General features: G+C 44.3%; 1 protein-coding gene across 1 annotated transcript in view; it reads right to left on the bottom strand.

Moving 5' to 3' along the window:
• IYD (iodotyrosine deiodinase) overlaps positions 1-18,022 on the bottom strand; it is a 64,422-nt gene that overhangs the window by 10,685 nt on the left and 35,715 nt on the right. The window contains exons 3-4 of the mRNA XM_073672680.1: positions 13,903-14,062; positions 8,654-8,810 (exon numbers count right to left, since the gene is read on the bottom strand). Of these exons, the coding sequence (XP_073528781.1) occupies positions 8,654-8,810; positions 13,903-14,062 (317 nt within the window). The remainder of the gene's footprint in view (positions 1-8,653; positions 8,811-13,902; positions 14,063-18,022) is intronic.

Raw genomic sequence — 18,022 nt, forward strand, 5'->3', positions numbered from 1 at the left:
CATCAGGGCTTGTGCGATGGGAGGGTCTGAGAAAACTGTCCCAGAACTTTGACAGTCGCCTGTACTCCTTGGTTGTCCAACGAACTGTGACCTCTGCCGCAAGGGCCTTCTCGCACTGCCCATTTTATTAGGCCTGTCCTGTGCAGGAATAAGAGACAGAAAGTTCTCCTTGTAGCGTGGGTCTAGAAGTGTCACCAACAAATAATGACTGTCACCCAAAATTTGGACAACTTGAGGGTCATAGGAAAGGCAGCGTAACATAAACTCAGCCATGTGTGCCAGACTGCAAAGAGGCAAGACTTCTGTGTCCTCACCAAGAGGACGACTGACCAGGCCATCCACGTTGAACAGACGGTATGATAGTTGTGTGTGCAGGTAGTACCGTCTATAGCGCAGGAAACTAGCTCCTGTTCTTCCTCCTCCTCCTCTTCCTCATTTTTACCCAATCCACGTTGGGATGAGATGAGGCTGGGCTGTGTGGAATCACCCTGTATGGTTCCTTGCTCTATCTCATCGTGCTCCGCCTGCAATGCATCCTCTTTAATTGTGAGCAGAGAGCGTTTCAGAAGACAGAGAAGCGGGAAGGTGATGCTAATTATCATCTTGGTGGAGTCCTCATAGTTTTGGAGGATGGTACATATGTCTGACATTCAGGTCCACTCCTGAGGTCCTATGTGTGGAGTCTGAACTGAATACCGATGACCTTGTTGATGCTGGTAGTCAACAACTGCCCTCTTATGCTCACAAATCCTTCCCAACCTCTGCAATGTAGATTTCCAACACGTGGGGAGAGCGCAGATCAGTCGGTGAGCTGGAAGATGCAAATGCTGCTGAAGCACGGCAAGGGCGGCGGATGCTGTAGCTGACTTTCTAAAATGGGCACACAGGCGGCGTACTTTGACAAGCAGATCTGGCAGATCCAGGTAGGTTTTGAGAAACCGCTGAAAGCACATGAGCCAGGCATGGTACGTGTGTGAGCTCGCCTCACCTCAGAGCCGCCACCAGGTTCCGGCCATTGTCACACACGACCATACCTGACTGTAGGGGCAGCGGTGTCAGCCACAGATCTGCCTGCTCTTTCAGAGCTGTCCACAACTCTTCAGCATTCTACGGTTGGTCACCTAAGCATATTAGCATCAGCAAAGCCTGTTGCCGCTTGGCCGAGACAGTGCTGTCGTGCTTCCAGCTTGCGACTTATTTGGTCATTTCGGAGATGGAGGCTGAAGAGGAGGAGGAGGTGCAGGAGCTGTAGAATGTAGGGGCAACCCTGATTGACCCAGGGCCCGTAATCCTCAGCGTCGGGAGGACGTGTTTCGTCCCAAGGTCCGACTGGGTCCCGGCTTCCACTATATAAACCCAGTTTGCCATCAGCGAGATGTACCGTCCCTGCCCACAAGCACTTGTCCACGTGTCCGTGGTTAGGTGGACTTTCCCAGTAACTGCATTGCTGAGGACACGTCTAATGTTGTAGGACACATGCTCGTGTAATGCGGGGACGGCACAGCGGGAAAAATAGCGGCTGCTGGTGACCTAGTACCGAGGGACGGCCGCCGCCATCAGGTTGCGAAAAGCTTCCGCCTTCATGAGCCTAAAAAGCAACATTTTGAGCACAAGCATTTGCGAAATGTGTAAGTTTAGTAGTGTGGCCTGTGGGGTGTTGGCTGCGTATTTGCACTTGCGTTCCAAGGACAGGGGTAGGGACAACTGAACGATGCGCTGGGACAAGGACGTGGACGTGCTTGCTGATGGTGCTAGTTGAGGGAGTGCAACAACAGGTGCAGGGCGGGAGGCATCTTGGCATGCGACATGGACAGGGAATTGGCATGCACGCACAACAGTGGAACAAACAGTGGTGTCACCCGCAGACCCTGTTTCTGGACCCTGGGGTTCAACCCACTTAGTCGGGTGCTTTGCTGCCATGTGCCTGATCATGCTGGTGGTGGTCAGGCTGCTAGTTTTGCTACCCCTGCTGATGCTGGCCTAGCAGGTGGTGCAAATGGCCTTTTTGGGGTTATCTGCAAAGTCTTTAAAAAATAACCAGACTTGGGAAGACTTAACAGTTGTACTGGCAACTTCCGTCATGTTGGCGTTACAAGGAATGCTTTCCCGCCTTGTGTCTGCAGCCACTACACTGCTTCTTCCTGCCTGTTGTGGTTCTATGCCTCCCTCCCCCTGTGTGCTGCTGTCCTCACTCTGTATGTCACCCTGCCAGGTTGGGTCAGTTACTATATCATCCACCACCTCGTCTTCCACTTCCACACCCTAGTCCTCCTACTGACTTTCTGGCAATTGTGTCTCATCATCATCATCATCATCATCCACCTCTTGCGACAGTAATTCCACTTTCCCTCCGTCGCCTTTGTGTGACCGTGGCTTCTCCAATGTTTGGGCATCGCTAAACGCATCTCCTCTTGACTTGCTTGAAGTTGGCCGGGTGAGAGGCCCGAATCTACAAATGGAAAAGTGAAAAGCTCTTCGGAGTGTTCAAGTGTGGGATCAATTGTCTCCGGGCACTCTGCATGGTGGAAGGAAGGAAGATCAGGGTGAGGAATATGCAGTCCAGACTCACGGCTACTGAGACTCGACCATGTGGAAGACAGGGTGGTGGTGGTGGTGGCAAAATGACTGGAAGCTTTATCTGCTATCCAACCAACAACCTTTTGACACTGCTCTATGTTCAATAGCGATGTTCTGCGGTCCCCTAGTAATTGGGACAGGAAGGTCGAGCGACAAAATGTGGGTGTTTGTTGTGGCACAATTTCAGCTTGCCGACGGCCACGTCATTGGCCTCTGCATGCACCATCACCATCACATCCACTTCCTGTCCCTTGCCACGCACCTTGCCCATTTTTAATGGAGGACAACATTTTCCATGTTCACGAGAAATGGCTGATTTTGGAACGCAGTTATATGTGATACGTCTGACAGAGAACCATGATTTTAAATAGCAGGCCTGTAATTTACTAATATTATTCTACAGAGAGACCTCGTGTAAATAGCTTGACCGACACACTGCAACAGAATGGAAATGGAAGAAATGTCTGATTTTGGAACAGTCTTATAGGTGATATGTCTGACAGAGAACCACGGTTTTAAATAGCAGGCCTGTAATTTACTAATATTATTCTTCACAGACACCTAGTGTGAATAGCTTGACCGACACACTGCAACGGAATGAAAATGGAAGAAATGTTTGATTTTGGAACAGCCTTATAGGTGACATTTATCTGACAGAGAATCACGGTTTTAAATAGCAGGCCTGTAATTTACTAATATTATTCTTCACAGAACCTAGTGTGACTGACACACTGCAACAGAATGGAAAAGGAGGCCAATATTTTCCACGTTCAGTTTAAATTTCTGGATTTTTATCGCTGAAATATGGAACAGATCTGGCTTTATTCTGCAGTGAGAACAAGCAAATGGAGCAGAAAAATGGTCTTCTCTGGGTTGCTTTTTAACCCCTTTCCAACCCTTGCCGTATTAGTACGCACATTTGCGTACCCCCGGTTCAGTAAGGGCTCCGGCGCTGAGCCCGCACTGAACCAAGCACATGTCAGCTGATTCTTACAGCTGACATGTGCCCGCAACAGCCGCGGGTGGAATCGCGATCCACCCACGGCTGTTAACATGTTAAATGCCGCTGTCAATCTCCGACAGCGACATTTAACGCGCGCTTCCGGGTTGCGCGTCATAAGCCCCGCCCACCGGCGACCCCGTCACATGATCACGGGTCACCGATGGGCGTGCATGACAACCCAGGGTCTGCAGCAGATGCCTGTGGTTGTCATGATCTCGTCACTATGAGCGCCACCTAGTGGTCGGCGCTCATAGCACAGGACCATTTCTGCTATATGCAGGGGATCTGCTGGTCCCCTGTATGTAGCAGAGCCGATCAGACAACTGCTGCTTCTAGTCTCCTATGGAGACTATTGAAGCATGCAGTAAGTGAAAAAAAAATGTTTTTAAAAATATAAAAAAAATAAAAAAAATATAAAAGTTTAAATCACCCCCCTTTCACCCCATTCAAAATAAAATATAAAAAAAAAAAACCCACATACACATATTTGGTATCGCCGCGTTCAGAATCGCCCCATCTATCAAAATAAAAAAAGAATTAATCCGATCGGTAAACGGTGTAACGAGAAAAAAATTCTAAACGGCAGAATTACGTTTTTTGGTCGCCGCAAAATTGCAATAAAATGCAATAACGGGCGATTAAAACATCGGATCTACCCCAAAATGTTATCAATTAAAACGTCAGCCCGGCACGCAAAAAATAAGCCCTCACCCAGCCCCAGATCCCGAAAAGTGGAGACGCTACAGGTCTCGGAAAATGGTGCTATTTTTTTTTTTTTTTTTTTACCAAATTTTGGAATTTTTTTTCACCACTTAAATATAAAATAACCTATACATGTTTGGTGTCTACGAACTCGTAATGACCTGGAGAATAAGAATGGCAAGTCAGTTTTAGCATTCAGTGAACGTGGTAAAAAATAAAAATAAAAAACAACTGTGGTATTGCACTTTTTTTGCAATTTTACCGCACTTGGAATTTTTTTACCATTTTCCCGTACACGATATGGTAAAACTAGTAATGGCGTTGAAAAGTACAACTTGTCCCGCAAAAAATAAGCCCTCACATGGCCAAATTGTCCAAAAAGTAAAGACGCTATGGCTCTGGGAACAAGGGGAGCAAAAACGAAAAAGCAAAAACGACAAAACCCAAGGTTGCGAAGGGGTTAAGCAAATGACCAGGATTTAGATAAAAAAAAAAATTGCCCTGCCCCTGATATCTGGGGCTATGTCTGTAATATCTGCTGCTAATTATTACAGCAGCAGCAGACAGGACGTTCAATGTACCCTCTTGTGCTGTATCATACACTGCAGTCTGCACACATACACTGCCTGCCTGCCTAGCATTGATTATATGCAGCTGGATTAGTCCTCAGAAGGACTGTTAGTTCAGATGAATATATATATATACATATATATATATATGTTGTGGAATACCTATAGTAACAGGACATTCAATGGACCCTCTTGTGCTGTATCTTGCACTGCAGTTTGCCACATACCCTGCCTGCCTGCCTAACTCCTGCTATCACCACTGAATATATGCAGCTGGATTAGTCCTCAGAAGGATATATATATATATATATATATATATATATATATATATATATGTTGTGGAATACCTATACTAACTATAAAGAAGCAAATCACTCCCTGACGCAGCAGCACCTCTCCCTACTCTGCCTGATTCCGGAGTAGACTGTGATGAGCATAGCGGCGCCAGGTCTTGTATAGACCTGATCACGTCTGTGCGGCCAGCCAATCACTGTAATGCCCACGACCAACATGGCTATGGCATTACAGTGCGTGGCAGGCAATCCTTGCATGTTCATTGGCTCTCTAAAGAGCGCCAAACATGCAGGGAGGGGACCCGAGTTCCGGCCAGAGCGACCCGAATATACTCACCGAGTGCCGAGCTTGTCGAGCACAGTGATGCTCGAGCGAGTACCGAGCAGTGGTGAGCACGTTCGCTCATCACTATTTGTGACCACTGATAAAGTGACAGTTAGTTAGTTAGTTGCTAGTTCTCGTAACTCATGCCTGCACATGAGGAAAGAGATATAGCAAATCAGAAAAACTATACTACATTTCTAATTGGAGGTAATTGCTAATATTATTATTATTACATCTACTACATATTGTGATAGGATCTTGGAGATGGGAATACCCCTTTAAGAAATTACTGCCTCCCCAGGTTGTTCCCCTGCCCAGCACCCGCCTCTTTAGCGTGATTGTATTTGTTAGCTCTCTTTCTGAGGTATGTCATCAAGCATCAAGCAAGGAAATCAAAGAGTGAACTATCAATCAAACTGAAGAGTTTGGTCCTGTATGGGGAAGCAGAGGCTCCAAAATTGCAGGGAATGCAGCAACAGATAGAACATCTTAAAGTGACAATGGATTTACATTTCAAAGACCTACAAGTCCATTTGTGCAGTTAGAAGTGGAGGGTCTTACTCCTTTAAGTTTTTCATTTAAAGAGGACCTTTCACCTTTGATTGCTAATATCTCCGCAACCGAGAGGCGAAATAAAAAAAAAAAAGTTTTATTCTGCTCTGTAGCCACTATTACATCGTGTCTTCAACTCAACATGACACATTTGGTGAAAAGTTCTCTTTATTAGATGAGTGCAAAAATATATATTCAGCAGACCCAGTAGTCTACACTTTCTTTTGTACCAATAAAGCAAAGCTAGATGCCCATTGCCTTCCCCACTTCCTGATTTCTTATTCTTTTGCATGTTTGTGACACTTAAATGTTTCACATCACAAAACAAATTTAAATATTAGACAAAGATAACACAAGTAATACAAGTATACACAAAATGCAGTTTTTGAATGAAGGTCTTTATTATTAAGAGAAAAGGAAATCCAAACCTACAGGGCTCTGTGTGAAAAAGTGATTGCTCCCTCTTAAAACATAAATTAACTGTGGTTTATCACATCTTTGGAAAGCTGAGTTCAATTTTTCTAGCCACACACAGGCCTGATTAATGCCTGTTGTCAATCACGAAATCACTTAAATAGTACCTACCCAGCAAAGTGAAGTAGACCAAAAGATCCCCAAAACTAGATGTCATGCTACGATCCAAAGAAATTCAGGAACAAATGAGAAACTAAGTAACTGAGATCTATCAGTCTGAAAAAGGCTGTAAAGCCATTTCTAAAGCTTTGGGACTCCAGCAAACCAGAGTGAGAGCCATTATGCACAAATGGCAAAAACTTGGAACAGTGGTGAATCTTCCCAATGAGTGGCCGGTCGACCAAAATTACCCCAAGAGCACAGCGACAACTCATCCAAGTGGTCAAAAAAGACCCCAGATCAGCATCCAAAGAACTGCCAGCTTCACTTGCCTCAGATAAGGTCAGTGTTCATGACTCCACCATAAGAAAGAGACTATGCAAAAATGGCATGCATGGCAGAGTTCCAAGATGAAAACCACTGCTGAACAAATAGAGCATAAAGGCTCGCTTCAGTTTTGCCAGAAAACATCTTGATGATCGCGAAGATGGGAGAATACTCTGTGGACTGATGAGACAAAAGTTGAACTTTTTGGAAGGTGTATGTCCCATTACATCTGGTGTAGAAGTAGCACTGCATTTCAGAAAAAGAACATCATACCAACAGTAAAATATGGTGGTGGTAGTGTGATGGTCTGGGGCTATTTTGCTGCTTCAGGACCTGGAAGACTTGCTGTGGTAACAAAATTAAATAATATTAAGACTTTGGAGTGGCCTAGTCAAAGTCCTGACCTTAATCAAATTTTAAGATGCTGTGCCATGACCTTAAAAAGGTGGTTCAAAATTCCTCCAGAGCATTGTAAAAGACTCATTGCCAGTTATCGCAAACGCTTGATTGCAGCTGTTGCTGCTAAGGGTGGCCCAACCAGTTAGGTTTAGGGGGCAATCACTTTTTCACACAGGGCCCTTAATAATAAAGACCTTCATTTAAAAATTGCATTTTGTATTTACTTGTGTTATCTTTGTCAAAAATGTTAATTTGTTTTGTGATCTGAAACTTTTAAGTGTGACAAACATGCAAAAGAATAAGAAATCATGAAGGTGGCAAATACTTTTCACACCACTGTATGTTCACATGTAGCAGAATTGATGATTATGCTGCTGATCTGCTCATATATTCACCTCGAGTGATGAAGTATAATCCCATGTGACCGCTGCAGCCTGGGATCGGACAAGATGTGACCAGATTGTAGAGTCCAGCACCAAAAAAGGGAGTCAATGTAGCACAATTAGGAGGTGGATATAGGGATTTAAATGAAGAAAAAAAAGCTATGTTTAAAGAGAATCTGTCACCAGGTTTTTGCTATCTCATCTGAGAGCAGCATAATGTAGGAAAAGAAATGCCGATTCCAACGATGTATCACTTAGTTTACTGGGTGCTGCAGTTGTGAAACAATCAGAATTCTTAGATATAGAATGCAGGAGAGCTGAGAAAGCTGCCCCCGCCCACACCACAGCTTTCTATGTACATTGTATATTGACAGTGAGCTGCTTATCACAGGAGGGGGCAGAGTCAGATGAGTTGGCATGAGGCAGCTATTCACAGCAGTGACAATACCCTGGTGATAAAACCTTCATTGTAAGTAAACAAAAGCACACAACCTGAATTCAGTGTTTTAACTCCTAACTCATGCTGTCATTAGTTTACATAGCAAAACTCTGTTGACAAATTCCCTATAAAGCATGTGGATCTGCTGATAACCTGCAGTAAAATCTATGACAATTAGGGAGTTTTTTTGCAGATTTTAACTTTCGCATTAAATGATAGTTGAGCTGCAATACTTGGGAATGGCCACTACTAGTGCAAGAAGCTGTGGTATTCCAGCTCCATACGCTGTGTATTTTGGCATCCAAGTGATGAGGGAGGGTGCAGAATATCCAAGTCTATGAACAAAAGACCTGGATGCAAATAAGGTGTAAATAACGAGAAAGTGACTGTTGCCCTATTGTAACACTACTTTTTCTTTGATATATATAATTATGCTCAAAACATGAATTACAGTTAATTACTGACAAGATAGACAGATGAGAAAAAAACAGAAATATAAAGTGTTCTGTACCTGAATGGCGGCCAGGAGAATTCCACAAGCTATGGAGACACTGATCTCATTATAATAATGGGTCTTCTTTCTGTTATTAGAAAGAATTCCATATACTTGCTTGAAGATCAGGATTAAATAAGGTGCGGTGTCTAAATATTCCTTAACCCAGTCTGTTCTAAAATGAAAAAAATATACTATTAACCAATTCATGCACCAATTTTTTATGAAGTCAATAAAAAGGCAACATATTTTGAAGGACAATCTAAAAAAAATACCCAAACCTAAAATGGATGATGAAATAGTGATATACTTTCATTATGTGGTTGCAACGTGTCCATCCACTGGGACCCTACTGGTTACAAGAATGAGGGGATCACATGAGCTTTAACTTGTAGTAGATTTGTATCTAATACCTAGTATGTAAGAAACCAGAGGGAAGGGACTACATCTTTCTCTAGGTAATGGGGCAGACTACAATGTGTATACGGCATATGGTAATATGTGGACCAAACAATGTGGAAAATCAAATAGTAATATAATTCATTGACTAACCTTTTAAAGGGAACTTGTCATAAGGATATTCCTTCCCTAACTAATGGCATGTGTGTAAAAGCACTGGAATGGTGAATTAATCCTTACCTTACTTGTAGAATTTAATTTTGATGTTTTAGAGAAATCTAACATTTCAATTTTGCACTAATGAGTCACACGTGCACCGGGACGGATACTACACTTACATCTCTCTTTCACTTTCTCCCTTTTACTGGTCGCTCGACTTTGGTCTCTGATTGACAGGTCACTCTTGTCTCACTGATCTAGCCCTCCCACTTCCCCCGAGATTTTGCTCAAGTGCCTGCATTGCCTGGGGTTGTCTCCTAAGAGGGGGTGGTGCATGCGCAGATCGATTGTCCATCTCTCGCAATGTCATCAGGACTTTACTGTGCATGCACTGCCTCCTCTAAGGAGATCACCCAGGGCACCGGCCTTAAATCTGGGGCAATGAATGCATGACATTGACACAAGAAGGACCTGTGTGTCAGAGACTGGAGGCCAGAGGTAGGTGAAGAAAAGGGAGAGAACGCAGGAAGGCTGAAAGTGCAGCTGCCGCTAATTGCATTTGTGCATTGTTGGCATAACATTTAAATGCTGGATTTCTCTAGGTATGGATTTATTCAGCATTGCAGTGCATTTACATATGTCATTAGGGGTATAATATCCTAATGGCAGGCTCCCTATAAGAAAACTTGAGATGTATAGCATTTGTATAATAAGCACATAAAGTAGATGGAGATAATTGATTTAAAGGGAATCTGTCAGTAGGATCAACCCATCTAAATGGCCTTGTGGGTCATAGGAAGCTGAATAAGACGATACATTGATATCTGCGATCTGATGTCTTATTCCAGAGAAATTATTTATATTTATATATATGTAAATGAGCTGCTAAGATCTATTGGCCAGACACAGATTTCCTCCTTAGTCTGCCTCCAGAGCTTATTTTAAATGAAAGGAAGCGTTACCTGTGTGAGACATGTAATGACTGACAGTCTGCTCTCCTGATCTAAATGTCTCACACTGGTATTGCCTCCTTTTATTTAAAATAAGCTCTAGAGGCAGATTCTAATGCAGAACAGTTTCTGGCCCATAGCCTGGAACAGCTCATTTACATATAAGAAAAACATGCAAAAGAATAAGAAATCAGGAAGGGGGCAAATACTTTTTCACACCACTGTATGTTCACATGTAGCAGAATTGATAATTATGCTGCTGATCTGCTCAAATATTCACCTCCAGTGATGAAATATAATCCCATGTGATCGCTGCAGCCTGTGGTCGGAAGGTTGTTCCTCTTGATAGATTCACTTTAAATGATGCACTCAGTCACTAAAGACTATAGGCACTGCATGACACTCTTTAGGCACTGTTTTAAGACAACATGTGTGAATTGCTTGGCACTATTTGGCCACAATATGGCGCTCTCTGCTCATTTAATGACCATGTGGGCACAATAAGAATCAAACTACAGCACTTTAGCAGTGTTTGATCCGATGTGGGAAAATGATGACATTATGTGGGTACTAAATGTAGTATAGGTGCACAGTATAAAGTATATCATCTACAGTATAAGCTGTCTTCTGGAAATGTGTGCTGTAGAGCTCAATTTATCCAAAGACACTTTGGAACACTGTTAGTACGTACAGTGCCTACAAGTAGTATTCAACCCCCTGCAGATTTAGCTGGTTGACACATGCGGAATTAACTTGGCATTGTGACATTTGTACTGTAGATCAGCCTGGAAGTGGGAAATGCACTGCAGCAAATTTTGTTTTTGTTTTGTTTTTTTGTTTTTTTTTAAAACGTAAAAAGTTAATGCAGAGTGTCATTTATTATTCAACCCCTCAAACCACAAGAATTCTGTTTGGTCCCCCTAAAGTATTAAGAAGTAGTTCAGGCACCAAGAATAATGAGCTTCACATGTGTGGATTAAAGATCTCTTTTGCCAGCCTTTTCTGACTATTTAAGACCCTCCCCAAACTTGTGAACAGCACTCAGACATGGTCAACATGGGAAAGACAAAGGAGCATTCCAAGGCCATCAGAGACAAGATCGTGGAGGGTCACAAGGCTGGCAAGGGGTACAAAAACCTTTCCAAGGAGTTGGGCCTACCTGTCTCCACTGTTGGGAGCATCATCCGTAAGTGGAAGGCTTATGGAACTACTGTTAGCCTTCCACGGCCAGGACAGCCTTTGAAAGTGTCCTCCCGTGCCGAGGCCAGGCTTGTCCGAAGAGTCAAGGCTAACCCAAGGACAACAAGGAAGGAGCTCCGGGAAGATCTCATGGCAGTGGGGACATTGGTTTCAGTCAATACCATAAGTAACGTACTCCACCGCAATGGTCTCCGTTCCAGACGAGCCCGTAAGGTACCTTTACTTTCAAAGCGTCATGTCAAGGCTCGTCTACAGTTTGCTCATCATCACTTGGAGGACTCTGAGACAGACTGGTTCAAGGTTCTATGGTCTGATGAGACCAAGATCGAGATCTTTGGTGCCAACCACACACGTGACGTTTGGAGACTGGATGGCACTGCATACGACCCCAAGAATACCATCCCTACAGTCAAGCATGGTGGTGGCAGCATCATGCTGTGGGGCTGTTTCTCTGCCAAGGGGCCTGGCCATCTGGTCCGCATCCATGGGAAGATGGATAGCACGGCCTACCTGGAGATTTTGGCCAAGAACCTCCGCTCCTCCATCAAGGATCTTAAGATGGGTCGTAATTTCATCTTCCAACAAGACAACGACCCAAAGCACACAGCCAAGAAAACCAAGGCCTGGTTCAATAGGGAAAAAGTCAAGGTGTTGGAGTGGCCTAGTCAGTCTCCTGACCTTAACCCAATTGAAAACTTGTGGAAGGAGCTCAAGAATAAAGTCCACATGAGACACCCAAAGAACCTAGATAACTTGGAGAAGATCTGCATGGAGGAGTGGGCCAAGATAACTCCACAGACCTGTGCCGGCCTGATCAGGTCTTATAAAAGACGATTATTAGCTGTAATTGCAAACAAGGGTTATTCCACAAAATATTAAACATAGGGGTTGTATAATAATTGACCCACACTTTTATGTTAAAAATTTAATAAAATTCAACTGAGCAACATAACTTTTTGGTTTGTAAGATTTATGCTTCTGTTCATAAAACCTACTCTCGTTTGCAGTTTGAAGGCTCTAACTTATTTGCATCTTATCAAACCAGCTAAATCTGCAGGGGGTTGAATACTACTTGTAGGCACTGTATATACGATAAAAAGTATCTTAATATATACTTACCTTGTAATGTCTTCACATCCTGTTCCGTCCAGATGTGTCTGGATCCCAGAATTCCAAGCGGCGGAAGTTCGTCGACCGCCATATTGGGACACCCAAATGATGAGTGTCTCAATATGGAAACTGCTGGTGGTACCAGCCTCTTACGCGGTACCACCAGCGGCACACCTTCGCGAACACGCCGTACACCCCGCACACGCCGCCGCTAGGATCAGCCGAATGATTCACTGACCGCCGTTATCTTTGTACAGGAGGATCGTATGCGCAGTTTTAATGTGACCGCTGCTATCTGCCTGCACAAAGATGGCGGCGGTCTGATTTACTGCGCTTGTGCGAATTCCGCGCAAGCGCAGTGAATCATTCGGCTGATCCCGGCGGCAGATGTGCAACGTGTCTCCAGGCAGAGGAAGCTGGTCACATTAACTGCGCATGCGCGAAAACGAGGAGTGCATGCACAGTTCATTTGTTAATTTTTGAACTGCGTCACAGCAACGTTAGTGTTTGACAGATGCAGCGATGTGCCGGCAGCCTGCCAGCAGCCTCAGTCGGTGAACATAAGAATTAACTACATCAGTAAAAATTTGAATGAAATGAATAGGTGAAAATTATAAATAAAAAAAAAAAAAAAACAGCGTCTCACGGACCAAAAAAAACACGTTACAGCGTGTCACGGACCAAAAAAACCAGGTTGCAGCGTGTCACGGACCAAAAAAAAACACGATGCAGCGTGTCAAGGACCGAATAAAAAAAAACATTGCAGCATGTCACGGACCTAAAAAGACATAGATTATAGAATAAAATGTGTTTTTTTGTCCTTATATGGATACAATGTAAAATAAAGCACCTTTGTCATAAATTTTTCCATGTTAATAAAATGTTACCTTTACCTACTTTGCTTTCATTTTAACACGGGGGAGGGGTGAGTGCACATAGGAAAGAGAGGACACACAGGGGGAGACAGCTCAAACGAGAGAACACATGAGGGAAGAAGACAGCACAGGGGTGGAGAGAGAGCAGACTAGGGGGAAAGCACATGGGATACACAGGTCAAAGAAGAGATCACATGAAAGGAGAAGACAGCAGATGGGGGAGAGAGAAAGCACACAGGGGGAGAGAGACAGAGCACAGGGGGGAGACAGCTCAAACGGGACAGCACATGAGGGGAGAACAAAGCTCAGGAAGGAGAGAGACAGCAGACAAGGGGGATAGCACATGGGGTAGACAGGTCAAAGAAGAGAGCACAGAGGGAGAAGTTAGCAAATGGGAGAAAGAGAGAGTGGATAGGTGGGTGAACACATGGGGGGGAGAGATTCTCAATGCTGCAAAGCCTGCCCCCATCATGACATTACCGCCCTCCAGATGGCCTCCATCTAGTACGGAATAAACATTAAAGATGGTAACAACATTAAAGATTACAAAAATACACCTTTTATTACAACCTACTTTAATTTTTTCAGATCATTAACCCATTTGTCTCCCATTCGTTTTCGGTAGTTTATCTCTTCCTCTTCTTCAATAATTTCTCTAATCTTATGCTTCACTTCTGGATCTTCTACGAGCACAAACGTCCATGGCTCAGTATGCGCTCCACTAGGAGAAGTCCCTGGATATCATGGAAAAACAGACTATTTATAAAATATGACTGAAGCCTATAATTCAAAAAGCAATTCCAATGTAATTAAGAGCACACAGAATAAACATAGAAAATCATATCAGTGTTACTCCATAATAACTATGAATCAGACAAGCGTATATAAACAATAAATATATTATGTACATAACTACACAAAAAATGTTTTTGAAAAAAACTGATAATTAAAATGAAGGAACAATGAAAATAAGGGAAGACCAATGAGAGACACAAAATAATGCAGATAATACACAAAGTAACCACCAGATGGCAGAATACCAAAAAATGATGATAACAGATATGTATGTGTAAAAATGCATATATGTATATTCACAGAATTAATAGCAATATAATTCAAAAAGTTAAACCTATAAGGATTGGTGCAGTGTCATGCAAACAATTAGTACTATGTTATACACAAATTTGAATCAATAGTGAGTAAATACAGAGGCATTTTAATAAGACATACCACTAAAGAAGTTGTTCACAACTTTGGTATTGATTTCCTATCCTAAGGATGGGTCATCAATGTCTGACTGGTCGGGTACTACATCTGCCTCCTATTCAAATCAACAAGCGGTGAATGTGTAGTACCCTGAGGTGTTCACTAGCAGAAGATGGCTAGCTGTGCAAGTGAGTACTTTCGGCCGGTAGCTGCAGTCACCGACACCGACAACAGCTTACCGGTAGGGGTGCTGGGTGTCTGACCCCGACCGATCAGACATTGATGACCTATCCTAAGGATAGGTCATCAATGCAAAAATAGTGGACAACCTCTTTAAGTAAAAATGGAATGTGTCACCACATTGGGTTCCACATGAGACCGTTTCAACGCTATTTCATCTGGGGGTCTAACCAATCTGGGTCTAACCCCAGATGAAATAGGGTTGAAGCGCACATCAGGGTCTGAGGTGGAGGCCGATGTGGTAACACACTCCATTTTTACTTATGGGTATTGTAACATCCCTGGCGGCATGCTTGCATAGTGCACCATCTCCCACTATGCAAGATCACAATCTTACCTTTCAGTCCAGCTTGCAAATCTTGCTCCTGTTCATATTGTGTGGATGCCTCTGTTCTGACTGCTTAGGGCGGCGGCCCGGTTACTTCCTGATTCTTGTAGCAGCTGTGGGCACACCCCTAATGCGTCCCCAGCCTATTGCTGTGGGTCACTGGATATTTAAACCCCCTTCTCCCAGAAGAAGGTGCCTGAGCAACTCTTACTTTCAGAGGGCTCCTTGCCTCTGATGTGCCAGGTCCCATTCTGTTTCTTGCCTGTCCGCCAACCTGGGGGCTGTATTCCCAGGCCTGTCTGAGCACTCTCCTAGCCTGTTTGTCCGCCTCTCTGGGGGCCGTATACCCAGACTCGCTCCTGTATCTTGTTGCAGTGTCAGTTCCTGTCTGAACACTCCCCTAGCCTGTTTGTCCGCCTCTCTGGGGGCCGTATACCCAGACTCGCTCCTGTATCTTGTTGCAGTGTCAGTTCCTGTCTGAACTCTCTCCTAGCCTGTTTGTCTCTGTGTCCATACCTTCCCTTTTCCTGTAGTGTCTGAACCTGCACCTTACTCCTACTCGTTCTCTCTGTACTTCTGTTGTGAGTTTAGAGTTCACTCGCTACTTCATTGCAAGTACCTTGTGTGTATCTGTTCTACTTGTCCCTTCCAGTCTGTTCAGTGTGAACAGATCCCTGTCCTCCCTGCTCTGCGTTGTTCACCGCTCCGGCGGTTTCGCTCTGCTCTGCTTTGCTCCACGCTCCGGCGGTTCCTCTCTGCTCTGCCTTGCTCACCGCTCCGGCGGTTCCTCTCTGCTCTGCCTTGCTCACCGCTCCGGCGGTTCCTCTTTGCTCTGCCTTGCTCACCGCTCCAGCGGTTCCTCTCTGCTCTGCCTTGCTCACCGCTCCGGCGGTTCCTCTCTGCTCTGCCTTGCTCACCGCTCCGGCGGTTCCCCTCTGCTCTGCCTTGCTCACCGCTCCGGTGGGTCCTCTCTGTTCTGCCTTGCTCACCGCTCCGGCGGTTCCTCTCTGCTCTGCCTTGCTCACCGCTCCGGCGGTTCCTCCTGCTCTGCCTTGCTCACCGCTCTGGCGGTTCCTCTCTGCTCTGCCTTGCTCACTGCTCCGGCGGTTCCTCCTGCTCTGCCTTGCTCACAGCTCCGGCGGTTCCTCCTGCTCTGCCTTTTTGTATCCAAATCCAGCTTTAAACTTTGCCACAACGGTATCCCGGACCTGCCTGGTGTGTTCCTTGGTCTTCATGATGCTCTCTGCACTTGAAACAGAACCCTGAGACTATCACAGAGCAGGTGCATTTATACGGAGACTTGATTACACACAGGTGGATTCTATCTTTCATTACCAGTCATTTAGGACAACATTGGATCATTCAGAGATCCTCACTAGAGATGAGCGGTGTTCGACTAGAACTGTTCGCCAATCTCAAATTCGAGCTGTTTTGGGCGGTGTTCGAGTTGTTCGACGAACCCGAACGATTTGCAAAAAATTCGGCTGTTCGAGGTTATGTTCGATAACTGTTCGTGCACCAAAAGCGTGTCCTGCATGTCTGGTGCTATTTAGAGCACCAATCATGCAGGGATTGTCTGCCACTCACTGTAATGCCACAGCCATGGTGGTTGTGGCATTACAGTGATTGCCCAAATCGATGGGAACAGTGCTCACAGTGAAACATGAAAAGCCGGCAATTCAGCAGCGGCATACACCGGTACCCGACAATTTAGAACAGAAAGAATAGAGAATCACACATAGATTAGATAGATAGAAACATGTCAGTCACACATATAAGAAGCACAGTGACAGTGTTGCTTACTGTACTTGTCATTTAGTGTAAAGGATTTATCAAAAAAAATAATAGTGTTTTCATGCACCGTCTCTTTAAAAAAGCCGGCTGGCAATTCAGCATCTGTACCCGACAATTTAGAATAGAAGGAATAGAGAATCACACATAGATTAGATAGATAGAAACATGTCAGCCACATATATACGAAGTACAGTGACAGTGTTGCTTACTGTACTTGTCATTTAGTGTAAAGGATTTATTAAAAAATATAATAGTGTTTTCGTGCACCGTCTCTTTAAAAAAGCCGGCCGGCAATTCAGCAGCGGTACCCGACAATTTATAACAGACAGAATAGAGCTTCACACATAGATTAGATAGATAGAAACATGTCAGTCACATATATATGAAGTACTGTGACAGTGTTGCTTACTGTACTTGTCATTTACTGCAAAGGATTTATTAAAAAAAATAATAGTGTTTTCATGCACCGTCTCTTTAAAAAAGCCGGCCGGCAATTCAGCATCTGTACCCGACAATTTATAACAGACAGAATAGAGCTTCACACATAGATTAGATAGATAGAAACATGTCAGTCACATATATAATAAGTACAGTGACAGTGTTGGTTACTGTACTTGTCATTTAGTATTAAAATAAAGGATTTATTATTAAAAAAAATTGGCGTGGGGTTCCCCGTAATTTTAGTCTCTAGCGGAGGTTAAGCAGACAGCTGGGGCAGATGTTTGAAGCCTGGGAAGGGGGTAATACCCACGGAGCTTCCCAGACTACTAATATCAGCCCCCAGCTGAATACCTAGCCTTTACTAGCTATTAAAATGGGGGACCCCCCAAAAAAATGACGTGGGGTTCCCCCTAATTTAATAGCTAGCAAAGGCTAGGCAGACAGCTGGGGGCTGATATTAATAGCCCAGGAAGGGAACCATGAATATTGGCCCCCTCCCAGGCTAGAAACACCAGCCGTCAGCCGCCCCAGAAATGGCGCATCCATAGGATGCGCCAATTCTGGCACTTAGCCTCGCTCTTCCACGCTGCCCTGGTGCGGTGGCAGGGGGTAATAGGGTTGGGGTTGATGTCAGCTTATAATGCCAGCTGACATCAAGCCCAGGTTAGTAATGGAGAGGCGTCTA

The sequence above is a fragment of the Phyllobates terribilis genome, unplaced genomic scaffold (genome assembly GCF_046119375.1).
Source record: "Phyllobates terribilis strain yellow unplaced genomic scaffold, ASM4611937v1 Scaffold_3__8_contigs__length_932513732, whole genome shotgun sequence".
NCBI classification, from domain to species: domain Eukaryota; kingdom Metazoa; phylum Chordata; class Amphibia; order Anura; family Dendrobatidae; genus Phyllobates; species Phyllobates terribilis.